General features: G+C 43.9%; 1 protein-coding gene across 1 annotated transcript in view; it reads left to right on the top strand.

Moving 5' to 3' along the window:
* Window positions 1-12,175, top strand: part of rpf2 (ribosome production factor 2 homolog) — a 28,176-nt gene extending 16,001 nt beyond the window's left edge. Inside the window, exons 6-10 of the mRNA XM_078212334.1 lie at window positions 213-289; window positions 406-505; window positions 4,753-4,855; window positions 7,565-7,709; window positions 10,731-12,175. Coding sequence (XP_078068460.1) covers window positions 213-289; window positions 406-505; window positions 4,753-4,855; window positions 7,565-7,709; window positions 10,731-10,916 — 611 coding nt within the window. The 3' untranslated portion in view covers window positions 10,917-12,175. The remainder of the gene's footprint in view (window positions 1-212; window positions 290-405; window positions 506-4,752; window positions 4,856-7,564; window positions 7,710-10,730) is intronic.
* Window positions 12,176-23,697: the final 11,522 nt, after the last annotated feature.

Here is a 23,697-nt window from a genome sequence, read left to right as displayed (position 1 = left end):
TCAGTGATTTTTGTTGAATGAGTTGTTTAATTGAGAGGAACAAAGAATGACTCTGTGTAACCATGTCGGCCAACTGTTTCTAGCAGAATTGCACTGTATGGTTCAGGGGAATACTATTACATTTCATATGCTGGCGTACAGTTTGTATAATTACACCTGGATGTGTTAGCACAAAATATTTCTGAGCATTTCATTATTCTCCTTCTTGGCAGGCCGCATGTTTGATTACCATGTTCTGGACATGATGGAGCTTGGAATTGAAAAGTTTAGTGGTTTGAAAGATTTCAAGGTATTGTTTTATAAGCTGTTGAAGGATTTGCCATTTGAATTCTCTGAAGCATTAATTAATTGAAGCAATGCAGCGGAATACATTTAAACAATCTTTGCCATTCAATTACTTTCCAGAACAGTAAATCTGCAGAAGGATCCAAACCAATGTTGATTTTTGCTGGAGATGCCTTTGAATTAGATAATGATCTTAAAAGACTGAAAAATCTCTTCATTGGTAAGTTTGCCTCCATAACATTGATTGCACTTCAAAAGTAATTGACTGATATTTGAAGTGTTTTAAGGTGCCATGAGAATGTGATAAGGCACCGTACAAATAGGAGCTCTTAATGGAGCTGGTTGCGTCCTTCCTATTGGACAATGCGCATGTTTAAAGGATCACTCCAGATTTTGGCAGGTTAATAGGCCAGTGTCCTATGCCCACACACAAGGACGGCCTCAACCGGGATATTGGGTTTATGTCACACTATTTCACATAAATATTTCTGCTTTTTTCCTCCTGAGTCTTTATCATGCGATCCTAGAATCAGAATTTATGTCACACTATTTGTAACTCCCACAGTTGCGTGGACCTGCAGAGTTTCACTGGCTGTCTTGTCTGGAGACAATACACATCTTTTTAGCCTGTCTTGATGCTCTCTCCACTCCCATTGTTTTGTTTCTTAAAGACTGGATTAGTTGTAAGTATTCGCATTCCAACCATTATTCATGTAAATTGAGTCTGTGTCTTATAAGTTCTGTTTGTGAACAGAATTCCCACTCACCTGAAGAAGGGGCTCAGAGCCTCGAAAGCTTGTGTGGCTTTTGCTACCAAATAAACCTGTTGGACTTTAACCTGGTGTTGTTAAACTTCTTACTGTGTTTACCCCAGTCCAACGCCGGCATCTCCACATCTTGAGTGATTGGACATGGATTTCAAAATGCTTTATAATGAGGTGTCAGTCTACCAGTCAGGAAATGAGCAAGTGACCACATATCTACATTTTCACAAGGACAGAGAATCATAGGGTTTCATTTGTATATTTTTCTCAGTTTGCGGAGGATGGCAAGGAATGATGCTTATTCTTTTATGGAAAGTGGATGTCGCTGGCGCGGCCAACATTTATTGCTCATCCCTTGTTGTCCTTGAACTGAGTGGCTGAGAAACAGAGAAAATAAGAGCAGGGGAAGGCCATTCGGCCCTTGGAGCCTGCTCCACCATTCATTATGATCATGGTTGATCATCCAACTCAATAGCCTGATCTCCTCTCCCCCCCGCCCCCCCCCCCCACCCACAATATCCCCTTCGCCTCAAGTGCTATGTCTAATTGCTTCTTGAAAACATATGTTTTACCCTCAACTAATTTCTTTGGTAGTGAATTCCACAGGAGGACCACTCTCTAGGTGAAGAAATTTCTCCTCCTCTTTGTCTTAAATGGTCTACCCTGTATCCTCAGATTGTGACCCTTGGTTCTGGATGCCCCCACCATCGGGAACATCCTTCTTGCATCTGCCCTGTCTTGTCTTGTTAGAATTTTATAGGTTTCTATGAATTCCTCCTTCATTCTTCTGAACTCCAGCGAATACAATCCTAACTGACTCAAGCTCTCCTCATACTTCAATCCTGCCATCCCATCAATCAGTCTAGTTAATTTTCTTTAGCATTCCTTTAGAACAAGAATATTCTTCCTCAGATGAGAACAAAACTGCACACAATATTCCAGGTGTGGCCTCACCAAGACCCTGTATAATTGCAGCAAGATATCCCTGCGCCTGTATTTGAATCATCTCACTATGAAAGCCAACATACCATTTTGCCTTTTTTTAATGTTTGCTACAGCTGATGCAGAGGTGCTGAGAGAAACATGTTTTAGCGGGGAGCTGAAGGAATTCAGCATTAGTAGAGAAATGGTTTTGGGGAAAGTGTTGGGTCAATAAATCTCCAGGTTCTGATAATCTTCATCCCAGACTACATAAGGAAGTGGCCCTGGAAATAGTAGATCCATTTATGCGCAACACGATGGTTAGCACTGCTACATCACAGCGCCAGGGACCCGGGTTCAATTCCTGGCTTGGGTCACTGTCTGTGTGGAGTTTGCATGTTCTCCCCGTGTCTGCTTGGGTTTTCTCCAGGTGCTCCAATTTCCTCCCACACTCCAAAAATGTTCGGTTGATTGGCCATGATAAGTTGCTCCTTAATGTCAGGGGGATTAAGAGGGTAAATATGTGGAGTTACGGGGATAGGACAGGACCTGGGTGGGTTTTTGTCAGTGCAGGCTCAATGGGCAAATGGCCTCCTTCTGCACTGTGGATTCTATGATCTATGATCATTGGTGGTTATTTTCCAAAATTCTTTGGACTCTGGAATAATTCCTACAGATTGGAAGGTAGCCAATTTAAGCCTGTTTTTCAAAAAAGAGAGATAGAGAGAAAACAGGGAACTATAGATCAATGAGCCTAACATAGGTACTGGGAAAGTTGCTACAGTCTATTATCAAGGATTTCGTAACTTGCATTTGGAAGGCAGTGGTTTAATCAGACAAAGTAAGTATGGATTTACAAAATTATGCTTGCCGAATCTATTGGAATTTTTTGAGGATGTAACTAGTAAAGTTGACCAAGGAGAACCAGTGGATGTGGTTTATTTAGACTTTCAGAAGGCTTTCGACAAGATCTCACGTAACAGCCTAGTATGTAAAGTTAAAGCACATGGGATTGCAGGTAATGTCTTTTTTTTTGTATGGATAAAAAACTGGTTAGCAGATAGGAAGCAAAGAGTTGGCATAAATGGGTCTTTTTCTGATTGGCTGTCAGTGACTAGCAGGGCTCCACAGGGATCTATGCTAGGACCCCAACTGTTCACATTATATATTAATGATTTGGAAGAAGGAACTGAATGTATTATCTCCAAATTTGCAGATGATACAAAGTTGGGTAGGAGGGTGAGCTGTGAAGAGGATGCAGAGATGCTTCAGTGTGATTTGGACAGGCTGAGTGGCATCTGCATGGCTGATGCAGTATAATATGGGTGGTTATCCACTTTGGTAGCAATAATAGGAAGACAGATTATTACTTAAATGGGTGTAAATTGAGAGAATACTCAGCGAGACCTTGGAATTCTTGTGCATCAGTCGCTGAAAATAAGTACACAGGTACAGCAAGCAGTAAAGACAGCAAATGGTATGTTGGCCTTCATAGCGAGAGGAGTTGAGTATAGGAATAGCGATGTGTGCTGCAAATGTATGCGGTGTTAGTGAGGCCACACCTGGAGTAGTGTGTGCAGTTTTGGTGTCCTTATCTGAGGAAGGATGTCCTTGCTATAGAGGGAGTACAGCAAAGGTTTACCAGGCTGATTCCTGGGATGGCAAGTCTGTCATATGAGAGACTAAGTCAGTTAGAATTATATTCACTAGAGTTTAGAAGAGTGATAGGGGATTTCATAGAAACTTATAAAATTCTAACAGGGTTAGACAGAAAGAATTCAGAAAGAATGTTCCCAATGGTGGGGGAGTCCAGAACTAGGGTCAACATTTGAGAATAAGGGGTAAACCTTTTAGAACTGAGGTGAGGAGAAATTTCTTCACCTCGAGGATGGTGAACGTGTGGAATTCACTAGCACAGAAGTTGAGGCCAAAACGTTGTGTGATTTCAAGAAGAATTAGATATCGCTCTTGGGGCTAAAGGGATCAAGGGATATGGGGGGGGGAAGGGGGGATCAGGATATTGAATTCGATAATCAGCCATGATCAAAATGAATGGCGGGGCAGGCTGGAAGGGCTGAATGGCTTTCTGCTTTTCGTTTCTATGCTTACCTTCAGTAACTGGTGTACGAGGGCACCCAGGTCTCATGGCACATTCCCCCCTCCCGGTTGTGCTACCAAAGTGGATAGCCTGGCATTTATCCAAATGATGCTGCATCTGCCATGCAGCTGCCCACTCACTCAGCCTGTCCAAATCATGCTGAAGCATCAACTCAGCTTGGCTAAATCACACTGAAGGATCTCTGCATCCTCCTCCCCAGCTCGTCCTCCCACCAGCTTATTAGGCCATTTCAGAAAACAGTTAAGAGTCAACAACGTAGGTCTGGGTCTAGAGTCACACATTGGCCGGGCAGGGTAAGGATGGCAGACTTCCTTCACAGAAGGGCATGTGAGAGAGAGCAAGTAGTCTGTGTGCCGATCTGTGAGCTGCGGAATAATGTGTGGCTTGCAGAAATAGTGAGGGGGAAGGGAGGAGGGCGAGTAGATGTAAAGGAAGAAAGAGAATGAGAGTGTGTTCCATATCTACTGATGCAGCTAACTAAACATTTGAACCAATGAATAAACCAAACCAACGGTTAAGTAACATAGAATTGCAAATCTGAAGATAGACTTCAACTTCCTGTTATACTTTCATTACAGGTTTCCTTCTGAAATCTGATTCAGTTTAACATGTTGGAGTTGGGTACTAGTTGATTCATTTGATTTCTTCCAATGTAATTCACAGATTTCTTTCGAGGACCCACAGTGCCAAACATTCGTTTAGGTGGCCTGGAAATTGTTCTGCATTTCACGGCTTTAGCTGGAAAGATCTTCATGAGAAGCTATAAGTGAGTTGTCTGCAGCCAGCTACCTATTTATATTTATAAATAATCTCACAAATCTGGTTCTTGGATATCAGGTCGGTGTTTAATCTGTCCACTAAAGATGTGCATTGTCTTTGGGCTTACTCATATGGCTGAGGAGTTTCCAAAGTGCCTTCAGATTAATTGGTATTGATGTTTCCCAACTGGCTTAACAGTGGGCAATGAGTGTGGGTAGAGGAAACTGCACTTCGAATTGTAGATTCACACAAGGGTTTAAATGCAACCCAGCCTGATGGGGGGAACCCTCTTTACTGGCAAAGGCTCTAACTGAGCTTGCTATAAATGATCTCGATTCATTTTGTAATGTTTGCCTGTTCTTGAACAAAGGTTTGGTGAGAGATCTGTAGGTTGCTAATTTAGTGTGTTTCTATGTGAATTTTGTTGTTTGTTCTTGGGCATCACTGGCAAGGCCAGTTATTAATGCCCATCCCTAATTGCCCTTGCGAAGGTGGTGGTGAGCTGCTGCCTTGAGGCACTGTAGCCCATGTGGTGTAGGTATATCCACAATGCTGTTAGGGACAAAGATCCAGAGGGTCAGTTGCTCACCACAGATTCTCGTTAATGGCTAAACCCCCCCCCCCCCCCCCCCCAATGTTGACGATCGTGGATGCAGCGATGGTCATGGCATTGAATGTCAAGAGTTGATGGTTAGTTCTCTCTCGTTGGAGATGGTCCTTGCCTGGTACTGATGCAATGCAACTGTTACTTGCCACTTGTCAGTCCAAGCCTGGATATTGTCCAGATCTTGCTGCATTTGGACATGCACTGTTTCGGTATCTGACTCGTGAATGGTGAACCTTGTGCAATCATCAGCAAACATCTCCACTTCTAACCTTACGATGGAGGGAAGGTCATTGATGAACTGTAGCTGTGAGGATTGGAACTGTTGTCCTTGAAGTAGTCTGAGATAGAACTATTCAAAAGGGATGGACAGGGTAAGCAGTGAGAAAATGTGTTTCCATTCAAGAGAACATCAAGAACTAGAGGGCGCAGATACAAAATAATTGGAAAAATAAGTAAAAGGGATGTGAGGAAAAAGCTTTTCACATAGAATGTGGTTGTAATCTGGAACAAACTTCCTGAGGGTAGTCGAGGCAGGTTCGATCAAAGTATTCAAAGGGGAATTGGATTGCTTTCTGAAAAAGAATATGAAAGTTGCAGACTCAATGGGCTGAAGGGTCTCTTCTGTATTCTATGATTCTAAGGTTATGCAGATAAGACAGGAGAGTGGGACTAAGTAGAATGCTGTTTCAGAGAGAGAGAGTCAGTGCAGGCCTGATGGGCTGAATGGCCTCCTGCACTGTAAAGATTCTGTGAAGCAGCTACCCTGAGGATGTCCTGCAGTGATGTTCTGGAGCTGAGCTAGTTGATGAGAATGAGATCATGCATGCTTTTTCCCTCTTGTTGGTTCTCTCGCCCCCTGCTGCAATCCCAGTCCAGCTCTGCCAACTCAGTCTGTGATGGGACTAGCGAGCCACTATTAGTGATGTACAAGTACATTCTCCATCCTTGTCACCGTCAGTGCTTCAACCAAGTGGTGTTTAACATGGTGGAGTACTGGTTCACCAGCAGTGGGTTTGGGGGTACATGGTAATCAGCAGGAGGCTTCGATGCCCCTGTTTGATCTGATACCATGGGACTTCCTGGGGTCCGGAGGCGATGCTGAGGACTCCTAGGGCAACTCCCTCCTGACTGTATGCCACTGTGCCGTGCCACCTCTGCTGGGTCTGTGCTGCCGTTAGGACAGGACATGCCCAGAGTTGGTTTCTGGGACATTGTACGGTATGATTCTGAGAATATGACGATGTCAGGCTGTGCCCTGACAAGTCTGTGAGACAGCTCTCCCAGATGTTAGTAAGGAGGACTTTGCAGGAGCAACTGGGCTGAGTTTACCATTGTCTTTTCCGTTGCCGAGGTTGATGGCGCGCGGTCTATCTGATTTCATTCCTTTTTTAGACTTGTTCGCGGTTTGATACGACTGAATTGCTGGGCTATTTCAGAGGGCATGGAAGAGTCAACAATAGTGACCATGAGGTTGCAGATTGTAGTCAAGTACAAGGAGTAGGAAATCACATTGGTCTTTAAGGGATGTTGTTGATTCTAACTGTAAACTCTGGTTTTGGGGCAGAGCACAGGATGAATTTAACTTTACTCGGGAGTCCTTGGTGTGAACAAGATTCAAAAATCTCTCTCCCCACTGCAAGCCCAAAGTTCTGATACTGGAGACATGAAATGGGTACAACAAGCAATGAAACAACAGGGCAGTCGAGGACGAGCTTCAAGAACTCTTTGTATTATTGGAGGCGCACAGCAAGCATTTTGAATAATTTTTCTGAAGATCAAATCCTTCCTGAAGTATCCTTATATTTATCGATGCAACCTCCTGATCTTTGCATATGTGAACCTTTCCATATTTAATTGTGTAGCCTTATTCTCGGATACACGAGCAGCTAAACTTCTCTTGTATAAAATATTGGTTAAAAGTCCATGTGAATCCGACATTCTATTTCCTGTTCTGTTTTTGCCGGATTAATTCTATCTTCTGGTAGGTGGCAAGGCTGTCTGTATAATTAGGGCAGTATTAAAGGAGCAGGTTGTCGTATTGTTTAGTGCATGTTCTGTCTGACTATTACCAAGGATCTTGACAAATGAAGATCTGCCTTACTCACACAGGGTACTCTTGAAGAAATCAGGTTGCAGAACACCCAGGATAGAGCTGGAAGAAATGGGTCCCTCCTTCAATTTTGCACTCAGGAGAACGCATTTAGCATCTGATGACCTCTACAAAAAGTCTCTTAAACAACCGAAGGCTCTTAAGGTGAGACGAGTAAACACAGAGTTAAGTTCCTAGGATAGCATTGAATTTTGGAGCATGTTTTTGTTTAAACTCCGCATAACCATTAAGACGAGAGGCGGGGGGAGGCAATAGCTTAGTGGTATTATCATTATTAATCCAGAAACTCAGCTAATGTTTCGGGGACCTGGGTTTCAATCCCGCCACAGCAGATGGTGGAATTTGAATTCAATCAAAAAAAATTTGGAATTAAGAATCTACTGATGACCGTGAAATTGTCAATTGTCAGAAAAACCCATCTAGCTCACTAATGTCCTTTAGGGAAGGAAATCTGCCGTCCTTACCTGGTCTGGCCTACATGTGACTCCAGAGTCACAGCAATATGGTTGACTCTCAACTGCCCTCCAAGGGCAACTAGGGATGGGCAATAAATGCTGGCCCAACCAGCGATGACCAAGTCCCACTAATGAATAAAAAAAGCTTAGAACCATAGAATCCCTACAGTGCAGAAGGAGGCCATTCAGCCCATCGAGTGTGCACCGACTCTCCAAAAGAGCATCTTACTCAGACCCACCACCCTGCCCTATTTTAAAAATCCCAAGTGGCTTGTTAAGAAATTGAATTTAGTAGATCTCTTTTGTGGACTGACACCAGGTAAAATAACTATGGGAATTGTTGGAGCATCATTAAAAATCCAACAGGTTCACTAATGCGCTTGAAGGAACATGGCCAGCCATTCGATGCACTCTGACCTTGCAAGTGACTCCATTCCCACACTGCATGGTTGACTGTCAATGTCCTCCAGGATGATGAAGAAGTGCGACCTTGCCAGTATCTCCCACACGCCAAGAATATGTAACAAAACTTTTTTTATAGGAAGGGGCTGTTTTTTGATAGATTGCAGAGTAATGTGTAAACTAGTGTTGGAGGAAGGGAGGCACAGGTGGGAAACCCCTTGAGGTCGTGAGAGATTAGGCGAGGATTTCAAAGCGGAGATGGGGAAATCTTCATGTCAATTGACTGGAGCGGAAGTGTACTTGGCCACCACCAGAGGGTGGCAGAGTCCAATGTTGTGGTGTTGAAGATGCAGCATTTTTACTGAGTTGGAGTTTGTGTTGACTCCCTTGGAGATATTAATTTCAAAGTGGGTATATGAAGGAAAGAAGTAAACAAACCCCAAGTTACTACTATCTTTACTTAACTAGAGTCTTTCAAGTTAAAGCTGCACCTCTTACAAAAAATGAGTTAAGTTAGTAAAGAAAGCTTGCATTTATATAGCACCATTCATGGCCACAGGATGTCTCGACGCACTTTACAGATCATAAAGTGCCTTTGTAAAGCAGTCACTGTTTTAATGTTGCGTAGGTGGCAGTCAGTTTGCAAACTGCAAGATCCCACAAACAGCAATGTTATAATGATGAGATCATCTGTTCTGTCATGTAGATTAAGGGATCAGTATTGACCAGAACACTGAGGATAACTGGCCTGTTCTTCCTCAAAATAGTGCTGTGGGGTCTTGATACCCGCCTAATAGGGACCTCCGGTTAATGTCTCAACTGATAGGTGACGCCACCAGCAGTAGAGCACTCCATCACTGAACTGGAGTGGCAGCTTTGATTTTTGTGCTCGAGTCCTGGAAAGAGATTTGAACCCACGGCTTTCTGACTCAAGTGCTACCAATTAAATCAAGGCTGACGCATCAACGGGTGTTTCGAAGCAGATTTTCCGTGACCAGGATTTGACCCGACATATTTGATTTGATTTATTATTGTCACATGTATTAACATACAATGAAAAACATTGTTTCTTGTGCGCTATACAGACAAAGCATACTGTTCATAGAGTACATAGAGGAGAAGGAAAGGAGAGGGTGAAAAATATAGTGTTACAGTCATAGCTAGGGTGTAGAGAACGATCAACTTAATATAAGGTAGATCTATTCAGAAGTCTGATGGCAGCAGGGAAGAAGCTGTTCTTGAGTTGGTTGCTATGTGACCTCAGACTTTTGTATCTTTTTCCTGACGGAAGAAGAATAGAGAATGTCCGGGGTGCGTGGGGTCCTTAATTATGCCGGCTGCTTTGCCGAGGCAGCGGGAAGTGTAGACAGTCAATGGATGGGAGGCTGGTTTGCGTGATGGATTGGGCTACATTCACGACCTTTTGTAGTTCCTTGCGATCTTGGTCAGAGCAGGAGCCATACGGAGCTGTGATATATCCGGAAAGGATGCTTTCTATGGTGCATCTGTAAAAATTGGTGAGAGTCGTAGCTGACATGGGGAAGTCCATTGAATTTCAAATCCAGTCAGTGACCTCTTGACCATCGCAGTTTCATTGCAAAATGTAGGCTACCAAACTCTTTAAAACTACATCAAGTATACAGCACAGAACCCTGCCAGGTTTCACCGCTGGCAGCTGGAGTACAAAGAATATCAATAGGAATGGTCACTTGTGGTATAAGCATTGGAGAATATCAGTGCAGGTGAAAAGATGAACTTCAGGAGAGAGTGAGAAATAAGTTATTTTTATTAGTGTCGCACGTTACATTAACACTGCAATGAAGTTACTGTGAAAGTCCCCTAGTTGCCACACTCCGGTGCCTGTTTAGGTACACTGAGGGAGAATTTAGCATGGCCAATGCACCCTAACCGGCACGTCTTCCGGACTGTGGAGGAAACCGGAGCATCCGGAGGAAACCCACACAGACATGGGAAGAACGTGCAGACTCCACACAGACAGTGACCCAAGCAGGGAATTGAACCCGGGTCCCTGGAGCTGAGAGGCAGCAGTGCTAACACTGTGCCACCGTGCTATCCTGTCAATCGTATAATTGAGCTTAAAGGTCTAATTAGCATTGCCTGTTAATTTAATGCTCAATATCTTAAACTGTTGCAGCTTTATTCATTTCTCCAGGTGTTTAAATCGCTGGTGACTGCTCAATGCAACTTTGATTTTGTTTTTGTTTATTCCTGAGCTAAATGAGACTGGGGCGATTATTGTGAAAAGAAGAATGTTTTCTGCAATTATGTTTTTGACCTCCTGTTCCAGGCCAAGAAGAAGAAGAACATTTCCCAAGATGTGTTTGGAACAACATACGGCCGAATCCACATGGAGAAGCAAGACCTTGGCAAACTGCAGACGAGAAAAATGAAAGGACTGAAGAAGAGGAAAGGAGGGAAGATGGTGGTTCCTGAGGAGGCAGAGAGCAGCCCCAAGAAGGCAAAAGAACAGTAATGGGACTGCTGGTAAAAGCAAGGAATCTGGCAAACTCCACCACTGCTTTTTCAAGTGATGAAGCCAACTGAACTTCCAACCCCAGCAAGCACAGACCAAATAAGTGTTGAAATGTCATCTGACAGACTTCTTGCAACAGTCAAAGTGTTGATTTAAATGATTATGTTTTTATTGTTGCAGAATAGTGATGGTTACAATATTTCTGTTGGGAGAGTGAGATATCAGATTTATGTGAAGTGAAATTCTCCATATGATTGGGAAGCCGTACTGTTTGAGAAATCTGTCCCTGTAGAGCGGTTTGACCCACGGAAGTCAGCAATTAACTTCACATTGCTGGTTTAAATGTAGTTTCAAACTACATTCATGCTTGCTTTGGAGGGGTAAGTACTAAATCACTGCTAAATAGTGATGAGAAGTAAGCAATTGGCCAAATAAAAGAATCAATTTGGAAGAAATGTAAAGTTCTCAAAAGTATTACCATCTTTCATAACTTGTGAAGCAAGTAAATTGTTTTTTGGATTTTGGAATACAAAATGCTGGTTACTGGCAAAGCTCACTTGGCAGTTTCATTGCTTTCAGTAGCACTTGGATCTATTGGGTTAGGAACTTCAGTGTGAGCTTTGCATCTGATTCATTCACCAAAATTCCAGTACTTCTATTTCAGATTTCCAGCAACTGCAGTATTTTGCTTTCTATTCATAGGAAGGTCCAGCTAGCCCACCACCTTCTGAACTCTGAAATGAAATAAGAACTCGTGCGTTTGCTCATAATGGTAAATTAAAATTAGTAATAGCAGGAAACTTTAACAACTATTGCGTGGATATTTTGGCTGTGGTCCATTTGTCTTCTGCATAATATTAAGTATAATTTTATTGTGCCATAGAACATATTGTGCAATTGCACGCCCCTCGCCTGTTTCAGTTACCCTCAGTGGGAGAATGTTTACAGGTCCCTGATTATCAGAAGCTGCAGATAAATGACTTTGGGTTATGAATGAGGGAAACTTTGCTGTTCTCTTTTTTGGTTATCAAGCATAACATTATGCCAGTTTTGTATCAGAAATCTATATTCTGTTGGTTTGAAGCTGATGTCTCCTCTTCCCTTCCAGTGAATTTGCAGAATTGTTGAAATTTAGCATCTGTGATCTTAGTGGCAATCCACTTTGCTCAGTTTTTTTAATCCATTCTACAATTTGTTGATGTACAGCTCTCAAAAAGGGCCATAGACACCTTGAGAAATAAATTTGGTTTTGAATATTGTGCAAGTAGAGTTTCAACTTAAAACAGAAATTGTGATGTTGATATCCCAAGTGAAGTCCTGGTCTCTCCCTCTCTCTCTTTCCTCCCCCCACCACCATGAGCATAGGAAAAATGGTACGGTGACTGCTGGCTGTGGTTTGGAGAGATTGATTTGGCGACACTCGTTTTCTTTGGATTTGGCTTGATTTTGTTTTACAATCTCCCGAAACAGAAAATCACTTCAATTTGCAAGGTACAATTACGATGAGAGGGAACACCGTCTATATAGAACAGTACAGCACAGAACAGGCCCTTCGGCCCACGATGTTGTGCCGAGCTTTATCTGAAACCAAGATCAAGCTATCCCACTCCCTATCATCCTGGTACAAAGGTATTTCTGAGCTTCTAATCTGGGGTGGAGTTATTCCGTATATGTATTGTGTTACGGTCCCAGCTGATACTACTCAGATTCCAGAGTGAAACCTGGCTTCATAGATCCTAACTTTTTAGAAACCATGGAGGTAAGTTACTGAACAAATTCACAAAAGTCTGCTGATGGAGTTTTAACATAAAGAATTTTTAAAAATCAAACAAGAAAAATGAACTATATTCTACCAGACAAAAAGTTTGGAACAATCTCGATGCGAACAGTGATTCAAAAATTCACTATACCTTAACCCCTGATATATCTTTATAGAGTAAGGAGTCTAACAACACCAGGTTAAAGTCCAATAGGTTTATTTGGTAGCAATCGCCACTAGCTTTCGGAGCGCTGCTCCTTCGTCAGATGGAATGGAAATCTACTCTCAAACAGGGCACAGAGACACAAAATCAAGTTACAGAATACTGATTAGAATGCGAATCCCTACAGCCAACCAGGTCTTAAAGATACAGACAATGTGAGTGGAGGGAGCATTAACCACAGGTTAAAGAGATGTGTATTGTCTCCAGACAGGACAGCCAGTGAGATTCTGCAAGTCCAGCAGGCAAGCTGTGGGGGTTACTGATATGTGTCTCTGTGCCCTGTTTGAGAGCAGATTTCCACTCCATCTGACGAAGGAGCAGCGCTCCGAAAGCTAGTGGCGTTTGCTACCAAATAAACCTGTTGGACTTTAACCTGGTGTTGTTAAGACTCCTTACTGTGTTTACCCCAGTCCAATGCCGGCATTTCCACATCATATCTTTATCGATATATACAAATTTGGAAAGATACACCAATTCACCATATCTATAGAATCCCTACAGTATAGAAGGAGGCCATTCAGCTCATCAAGTCTGCATCGACCACAATCCCACCCAGGCCCTATTCCCATAACACCACGTATTTACCCTGTTAATTCCCTTAACACTAGGGTCAATTTAGCATAGCCAATCAACCTAACCCGCACATCTTTGGACTGTGGAAGGAAACCAGAGCACCTGGAGGAAACCCACACAGACACGGGGAGAAAGTGCAAACCCCACACTCTCACAAGACCGGTATTGAACCCACTGTGAGGCAGCAGTGCTAACCACTGTGCCATTGTACCTACCTGAATATTGGATTACATGTGAACTATGGTCAAACACACCACACTTCAAAAGTTACTGACTGCCCATGACAGATGTGTCTATGGGATTTCCCAACAACTCGCCCAGATTCTTGTCACACCGTGAGCTATCTGGTCTCATTGAAGTTCTGTCTTTCTCATGAGGGTTTCCAATCTCTATGTTTGAAAAAGCTGCCTTGGGATTTTCTCCAAACTTTGCTCCCAATTGGACGATTTCAACAAGGATCAATCTCCAGGATTTCAATTGCTTTTTGAGATTCCTCTGAATCACAGTGCGCTCAAACTTCACCTTCCAAATAAGCTTCCAGACCTTTGGCCTTGCCAAGCAAAACACCACTGCCTTAAAAGGGTGCCTTTGCCCTTATGGCCTGCAGCAAGGAGTAACCAACCTTTCTCTGCCCACATGGTTCCTCTGGGCTTTTCTCAAGGCCCACATTGCTTCTGGTCTGCTGCTCACTACTCTTGCCTTAACTTGGGGCCTTTTTCTTTGCTTCTATCATTTATTTTAACTGCCTTGGACTTTCTTTAGGGTCTGTAATTCCTGAACTGCAACTTTAAATCAAGGTCAGTATTTACATTTTGAATTTCATTACAAAGAACAGATACTATTTATTTCTATGTCCTAGAACAGGTGTACTGACTGTGTAAAAGACAACGTGGTGTGTTCAAACCGAGGCAGTGGTTTAAAGTACTCAAGTCAGAGTAACTTAGCAGTACAGAATAAATGTGACCTGTAGATCAAAGGCTGTCTTAATGTCAAGCAAAGGGACGACCAGCATAGCTGGGAAAAGCATTGCACCCAACAAGGTGGAATTTTACCAGCAGAAGATGGGAGAAGTGCCATGAGATCATTTACTTATTTCAGTGTTAGACTTGCTTTCATTCTGGATGATTATTTTGTAGCTTTTTCAAATCATAGAAATGGGCTATGGCGCTGGTATGGACTGGGGGCTTAGATTTACTGACAAGCGTATTTCCAGTGGTGTGGAACTTTTACCTGCCTTGGAGCTTTCTCCAGCCGTAATTCTGGTTCCTGTGTTGTTTACATTGTTATGTGGACTCCAAGTCCTTCATTGGGATATTGCTCCAGACTGGAGGCAGAGAGATTAGCTGCAGTTTGGCCTGGGAGGTCCGCTGATCTGCAAGCCATTGTGGCACAGTGGTTAGCACTGCTGCCTCGCAGCGCCAGGGACACAGGTTCGATTCCCGGCTTGGGTCACTGACTGTGCAGAGTCTGCACATTCTCCCCATGTCTGCATGGGTTTTCTCCGGGTGCACCAGTTTCCTCCCGCAGTCCGAAAGACGTGCTGGTTAGGTGCGTTGGCCACGCTAAATTCTCCCTCAGTGTACCCGAACAGGTGCCAGAGTGTGGCGACTGGGGGATTGTCACAGTAACTTCATTGTAGTGTTAATGTAAGCCTATTTGTGATACTAATAAATAAACTTTTTAACCAAACTGCTGGCGAGAATTCTTTTTAAAATCCAAATTTTTCACGTTGCTGGACACTGCTATCAAGGATACCATCTCTGTTCTGCTGAATCTTTCTCTGTGACATCCCCTTTTAGATGGTGGGTTTTGTGCTCTGATAGCATCCAGCTCCTGTGTCCAGCATTCAATTTGGAAAATGGGGGAGGTTAGCAGAAGCTGTATTTCCCTTGTATTAATTTGCGTTTAGCTGCACACGCAAGGTTCCTGGGTGTGTTCATTGCCAAAGGTAGGGCTGAGGAAAGGTATAGTCAGATTTCCCTGGCATGTTTTCAGTCTGTACCTGCACAGACTTCCAAGTCTGCCAAAACAAACAATTGGTCGTGGTGGAAAATCTAGCCTGACGCTTTTTAAGATGTGCAAGTTAGGTGGATTGGCCATGCTAAATCAACCCTAGTGTCAGGGTAAATACATGAGGTTATGGGAACAGGGCCTGGGTGGGATTGTGGTCGGTGCAGATTCGATGGGCCGAATGGCCTCCTGCACTGTGTAGGGATTCTATGAATGTAAAATGTTCACTTCAGGCGTCAAGCCATTGTAATTTGGAGAAGAAACAGTGGCTGGTTCAGGCACTAATTTAATATCACTGGGTTTTTATATTTGAGACTTCCTGACGACAGGATTTGTCAGATTCCTGAGCTAAGTCATACTTTAGGATGACGCACACAGTTATTTTACTTGAGCAATAGTTGTCTGGCTGGTTTCTACATTGCTTCAATCAATTCAAAGCGACAGCAGAATTTTTTCCTGGAATTCTTCCCATTTTTGCTCCTATAACTTCATGCACCTGCTCTTGATTTTATTTTTTCCACGGGCTCATTTATTTTATCAGGGCAAGAAGCTTGTTATTTGTCAAAAAGTTTCCAATAGCTCTGGTTTCTCTCCTGATATTCATCAGTGGTCAATAAGAGGCATTCATTTCATGCACCAGGTATCTTCCCTTGTCTGACGGAACTGTATAAAACACTCATTAGGCCACAGCTACAGTACCATGTACAGTTCTGGTCACCCCACTATAGAAAGGATGTGATTACACTAGAAAGGGTGCACAGAAGATTCACCAGGGTGTTGCCTGGGCCGGAGCGTTTCAGCTATGGAGAGGGGCTGGTTAGGCTGCGGTTGTTCTCCTTAGAGGAGAGAAGGCTGAGGAGGGATCTGATTGCAGTATGCAAAATTGAGAGACACGGATAGGAAGAAACTTAATTTCCTTAGTAGAACGGTCAATAACTGGGGGACATAGATTTAAGATAAAGGGCAGGAGATTTATAGAGAATCTGAGGAAAGAAACAGGAACCCTCACAAAAAGTATTTAGATGAGCATTTGAAACACCATTGCATCCAAGGCTATGGACCAAGCGCTGGAAAGTGGGATTAGAATAGATAGGTGCTTGATGACCAGCGCAGACAAGATGGGCCAAAGGGCCTCTTTCTGTGCTGGAAAACACTGACTCTCTTTTGTCACAAGGTGGTGAGTTTATTTTTTTTAAATTAATGTTCTCAATTAATAAGCAAACATGATGGCTTCAGTTGTACGCTCCATAAATATCAGCAAATCGAGTTCAAAACCACAGGAGAGCTCCACTGGGCCAGTTTGCACTGTGACAGAATAGAGGAACTGTCCAATTGGCCCTGTACTTTTCTCAAAGTCCTGCATTTTTTTACCCCCGAAGTGTATAAAGACATGGTTATGTAGGGGTTCCACATAATCTAATATACTTCACACTAAGGGGGGCTCTACCAGAACTATTCCAGATTGTTGTGATATTTGAACTGGTTCACTAACGAGTGTATGCATAGATTTGATCCATTCATCAGTAATATTACACGGTGAAGATTTTCATAACAGATATTTCCAGGTGAAGAATAAACTATCACACACTTAAAATGCCTCAATCGCTTGTATTTATAAAGCACCTAGGGGGAGGTGATGGCCTAGTGGTGTTATCGCTAGACTACTAATCCAGAAACTCAGCTAATGTTCTGGGGACCCTGGTTCGAATCCTGGCAGATGGTGGAATTTGAATTCAATAAATTCTTTATTCTGGAATTAAGAATCTACTGATGACCATGATATTCCAGATCACAGCAATGTGGTTGACTCTTAAATGTCTCCTAGACTCGGGTGGGCAATAAATGCTGGCCAGCCAATGGGATGCTAATGTTCCACGAATGAATAAAAATAAACCTCTCACAACCTCAAGTCTTCCCAAAGCAGGAAGATGTGCCAGCTGCTCCAGGAAAGACCCCATCTCGAGCCCGAGGTTTAATTTCATGACTGGAATCTGTCAGCAGTGGATAAGTTCACTCTCAATTGGGCTGTCTATATTAACAATGAGACACATACAAGAATCGCCAAAGCAGATTCAACATCAGTCTGAGATTGATGAAGAGTAAATCTGCTGACTGAAATGAAGGTGTATTGAGCTGTAATCCTGCCCATTCTGCTCTACACGTGAGAGACTTGTATGTTATGCCAAGAAGTTCAACCACTCTCACTTCAGCTGCCTTCAGAAGCTTCTGAAGATCATTTCACAGGACAAAATACTGAGAAGCTCATCCGAGTTGGCATGCCAAGCCATCCACACCACATTGAATCCCTACAGTGCAGAAGGAGGCCATTTGGCCCATCGAGTCTGTACCAACCACAATTCCACCCAGATCCTATTCCCACAACCCCACACATTTACCCTGCTAATTCCCCTGACACTCAGGGGCAATTTAGCATAGCTAATCCACCTAACCACATCTTTGGAGTGTGGGAGGAAACCTGAGCACCCGGAGGAAACCCACGCAGACACGGGGAGAACGTGCAGACTCTGCACAGATAGTAACCTGAGATCAGAATTGAACCTAGCTTCCTAGCGCTGTGAGGCAGCAGTGCTAACCACTCTGCCACCATGCCGCCCCTAAAGAGAGAGTCACAACTGAGTGGGCTGGTCATGTAGCCATTTTCTTCACAAAGCAAATATTTTATGGAGAATTGGAGTCTGGGCTGCTTGTCATGATGTTCAAAGGAAATACTACAGGGGAACTCTGAAGGTGTCACTTAGGTTTGATGTTGACTTCAAGTCCTGGAAGCTGACCCAAGATCATCGCACTTGGTACAACCAAATAAAAAAGTTGCATTCCCCCATCAAAAGTAAACCCGTAACAGAGGCAGAGAGAAAAGGCAATTAAAGAAAATCCCAACCAGCAACTTGTCCTAACCTCGCTCACCTGTGGTATCCTGCTTTATTTGCAGCAGAACCTTCTTGGTGCAGATCAGCCTTAGCGGCCAACTGTATACCCACCGGAACACTGCCAAACATCCCAGATAATGAGCATGTTCATCCTGCAAACTAAAATGATGACCATGAAAGAGGTAGAATTGGTTCGAATTTGCTTCACAGTCAGCGATTGTGAAGAAATATCAAGAAACATGCAGCTTTGACTTGGTAGTATTTGGAATATGGACAGGGAATTGGGAGGAGATATTTATCCTTATTGTGATGGGTATCAATTATTTTAAATGTTTAAAGAAGTTAATGAAAAGCAGCCAGCATAATTAAGGACCCCACGTACCCCAGACATATTCTCTTCCACTTTCTCCCGTTGGGAAAAAGATACAAAAGTCTGAGGACACATCCCAACCGACTCAAGAACTGCTTCTTCCCTGCTACCATCAGAGTTTTGAAGTTGATCTTTCTCTACATCCTAGCTCTGACTGCAACACTACATTCTGCACTCTCTCCTTTCCTTCTCTATGTACAGTATGCTTTGTCTCATAGTGCGCAAGAAACAAGCTAAGGTCCCAATACTAACCCCTGGGGAACTCCACAAGAAATTTCTTCCTCTAACCTAAAAAACACCATAGGATATACATAGAAAATACAAGGAAGAGTAGGCCATTCGGCCCTTTGAGTCTACTCTGCCATACATTATGGTCATGGCTGATCATCAAATTCAATATCCTGATCCTGCCTTCCCCCCATTTCCAGACTCGAAATGTTGATTCTATTCTCTCTCCACAGATGCTATCAGACCTGCTGAGATTTTCCAGCATTTTCTGTTTTGTCCCTCAGCCTTTTAAGGTGAGTTAACACTTTTAACTAAGTGACCATTTCAGAGTCAACCAAAGGACACTAGTGAACCAGATGGGTTTTTACGACAATGATTTTGTGGTCATCTTTTAATTCCAGGTTTTTATTGAATTCAATTTCATCATTTGTCTTGGTGGGATTTGAGTCCAGTCCCCAGAGCATTATCTTGGGGAAGGGTCTTTGGATTACTGGTCCGCTGACAATGCCATTACTCCCTTTTCACACAGATATCAAATTATATGGCCTTAAATACAGCGGGTCAAGTAATACTCTGTTCAAATGCATGGTGGCAGCAGATGTCTGAAATGTTTGTCATTTGACACTGTAAGCCAGTTATGCAATACGTGTTCATGCTAAATTGTAAAACGGTATTATCTGTTGTGCAATGAACTGTTAGATGTAGTCAGTGAACGCAAAGAGGGAAATCCTTGCATCAGAACTGATATCAAAATACTCCAAATGACACAGCATAAACAGGCTGGCTGCTGCAGAATAACTATGTGTGGCTCAGCTTCATACTTAAGTTTCCTTCTCAAATGTCCAGGAGCTGGGTCAAAGTGCTCTCATTGTAATCTTGTCTATCAGTTGTTCTATTTGTAGCTTCCCAAGAGGACAGAACCATGGTGAAGTTACTCTCTGCGGAAAGAACTCTCAAATTATCTGTTTTTATGTAATGCTCCATTGTGAAAAAGCAGGTGAGCACATACAGTGAAATATGTGGAATTGGGAAGACGTTGACATTGAGACTGACTTTAGTCTCCATTTGTGCATTCACATTGCATTTGTCAGATTGGGTCCAATTTAACTCCTTCAAAACCCATTCACTTTCCCGGAGATAAACAAAGGAGGAAATCTCACGATATCGGATCTCTATTTTTAAATTTATTTATTAGTCACAAGTAGGCTTCCATTAACACTGCAATGAAGCTACTGTGAAAATCCCCCAGTTGCCACACATCTTTCAGATGTGGGAGGAAACCGGAGCAGCTGGAGGAAACCCACGCAGACACGGGGAGAACGTGCAGACTCCACACAGACAGTGACCCAAGCCAGGAATCGAACTCAAGTCCCTGGTGCTGTGAGACAGCAGGCTAACCACTGTGCCACCTAGTTTGTGCTCTGTGTGTATTCCCATCTTAAAAATCAGAAGAGGGAATCCCACCTGATACAGACACGAGATCCAGAATGACTCACCTGATGAAGAGGCAACGCTCCAAAAGCTCGTGCTACCAAATAAACCTGTTGGACTTTAACCTGGTGTTGTGAGACTACTTACTAATGTCCTGATGTTACAGCTGTGCTTAACACACAAGGTTCTTCATGTCATATAATAGGCGTTCAGGCTTGCTTGGCACAAATTTGTACATGTGTAATGATGCAGGGGGCGGCATGGTGGCACTGTGGTTAGCACTGCTGCCTCACAGTGCCAGGGAGCCAGGTTCAATTCTGGCCTTGGGTGACTGTGGCGTTTGACATTCTCCCCATGTCTGTGTGGGTTTCCTCCGGGTGCTCCGGTTTCCTCCCACACTCCAAAGATGTGCGGGTTAGGTTGATTGGCCATGCTGAATTGACTCTGGTGCCAGGGGATTAGCAGAGTAAATACATGGGGTTATGGGAATGGGGCCTGGATGGGATTGTGGTCGGTGCAGGCTCGATGGGCCGAATGGCCTCCTTCTGCACTGTGGGGATTCTATGTATTGGCCATGGTGCATTGTCCCTTAGTGTCAGGGGGTTTAGCAGGGTAAATCATAGATCATAGAAACCCTACAGTGCAGAAGGAGGCCATTCGGCCCATCGAGTCTGCACCTACCACAATCCCACCCAGGCCCTCTAACCTACGCATCCCAGGACTTTAAGGGGCAATTTTTAAACCTGGCCAATCAACCTAACCCACACATCTTTGGACTGTGGGAGGAAACCGGAGCACCCGGAGGAAACCCACGCAGACACGAGGAGAATGTGCAAACTCCACACAGACAGTGACCCGAACCGGGAATCGAACCCGGGACCCTGGAGCTGTGAAGCAGCAGTGCTAACCACTGTGCTACCGTGCCGCACATGGCCAAATACATGTGGTTACAGAGATAGGGCCTGGGTGGGATTGTGGTCAGTGCAGACTCAATGAGCTGAATGGCCTCCTGCTGTGCTGTAGGGATTCTATAATTCTATGTTATATTTCAGTCTCATTGACCTCAGTTAAACATGCACCCAATAAATGTCCTGATGTCAGCTGTGCTTAACACACAAGGTTCCTCGTGCCATGTATAATAGGTGGCCAGGCCTGCTTGAATCTGTACAGGTGTACAAAGGCTTAGTGAGAGGATTTGCTATGCCCAATCTTCAGCTGTTGACAATGGATAGAATGGAGGATTTGAAGCTCAGCTCACTGTCAAGCAGAGCACCAAGGTCACACGTCACCTGGTTTGGTCTGAGTAAGAAACCAGGCAGCAGCTGAGGCTGTGCCTGGAGATATTGGCCCGAACTTTCCGAGGAGTGGCAACGACCATCTGATAGCCACGACATTCCTACTTTGCTCCCCAGTGACAGAGCAGGGCATTTCTGGCTGGGATTTCCTATCCTGACTTTGGAAGTGAAGCTGCTTCCTGGTGGCACCAGATTATCGGGGGAAGACTAATCACATATTATGGGCGGCACGGTAGCACAGTGGTTAGCACTGCAGCTTCACAGCTCCAGGGTCCCGGGTTCGATTCCCGGCTCGGGTCACTGTCTGTGTGGAGTTTGCACATTCTCCTCGTGTCTGCGTGGGTTTCCTCCGGGTGCTCCGGTTTCCTCCCACAGTCCAAAGATGTGCAGGTTAGGTTGATTGGCCAGGTTAAAAATTGCCCCTTAGAGTCCTGAGATGCGTAGGTTAGAGGGATTAGCGGGTAAAATATGTGGGGGTAGGGCCTGGGTGGGATTGTGGTCAGTGCAGACTCGATGGGCCGAATGGCCTCCTTCTGCACTGTAGGGATTCTATGATTCAATTATATCCCTTTTTTATGGCGCCATATGCCATATTCTGGTAAGTTTAAATGTCCCAAAGCTTCTTTGAAAGGTAAAGGGTAGGGGTGGGTAAGATAAGGGGATAGGATGGGTAATGGCGAATGGTGAGGTAAGTGGGTAGGGAGGTAAGCTGGCAGGTGGGCAAGATGGTAGGATGGAAGGAGGAAGAATGACGGGTAGGTTGGCAGAGAGAGGTGGGTAGGTGGTAGGATGGTGAAGTGCCCAATCTACCTCAGATTATCCTGGAAAAGTTTGAGTGACAGATGAAGCAAGTTGTTTCATGCTGTTACTATAGACCATGAAACAAGATGCTACTCTCAAGCCAAAAAGGAGTTCTGCCTATCACACAAATGAATCATGTGATATATGAATTTCAGTGTCAATGTGATGTTTGGTATGTAGGCCACATGTCCCAAAGACTAGCGAGTCATCTCAAACCGCCCCCCACCACCACCCCCCCCCCCTCCCCACACCCCCTCAAACAGCATTTCCCTTCCGCTGTTCACAATGGGTAGGGTACAGATCACTCCCAATCAGCCCATGCTTGCAAAACTCAAAACTCAGTGTCCAACATCAGAAACGATTATGCGATTGGATGACATTTGCTAAATAATCCTCAGTATTTGAAAATGTTGATCAGTAATCTGCATGATTCAGCCTTGAATATATTCAGGGATCTGGAAGCCTCCATTACTCCCTGGGATCAATGACTCTTTAAGAGAAGAAACGATGAGGTTTTGGGATTGGTGGGGGGTGCGTGGGGGGGCACGGGGGGGGGGGGCGCGGGGGCAGTGGAGATGGTGGGTAAGTTGAATACAAATCCAAAAGAACAACAATTTTGCAGTCTTGTTGGAGATGGTCAAAGCCTGTGCTTGTGTGGCGCGAATGTTATTTACCACTTATCAGCCCAAGCCTAAATGTTGTCTAGGTCTTGCTGCATTTGTACGTGGACTGTTTTAGTATCTGAGGCATCATGAGTGGTGCTGAACATTGTGCAACCATCAGCGAACATCTCCACTCCCGACCTTCTCTTAGGGGGAAGGTCATTGATGAAGCAGCTGAAGATGATTGGGCCGAGGATGCCAACCCATAGAACTCCTGCAATGACCTCCCAGGAGTGAGATGATTGACCTCCAACTTGCAAGCTGTACCCAGCATACCTTCTAATTTTATCTTTTACTTTCGTTCTATGCTTCTAAAACTTCATTCTAACTCTTTTAAACTTTCTAACAATGCTACCCTAGCTATGACTGTAACACTACATTCTGCACTCTCTCGTTTCCTTCGCTATGCACGGTATGCTTTGTCTGTATAGCGCGCAAGAAACAATATTTTTCACTCTATACTAATACATGTGACAATAATAAATCAAATCAAATCAACAACCACAACTATCTTCATTTGTGCTATGTGTGGAGGGTTTTC

The sequence above is a fragment of the Mustelus asterias genome, chromosome 5 (genome assembly GCF_964213995.1).
Source record: "Mustelus asterias chromosome 5, sMusAst1.hap1.1, whole genome shotgun sequence".
Taxonomy (NCBI): domain Eukaryota; kingdom Metazoa; phylum Chordata; class Chondrichthyes; order Carcharhiniformes; family Triakidae; genus Mustelus; species Mustelus asterias.
The sequence above is the reverse complement of the archived record's forward strand: the minus strand, read 5'-3'. Positions and strand labels throughout refer to the sequence as shown.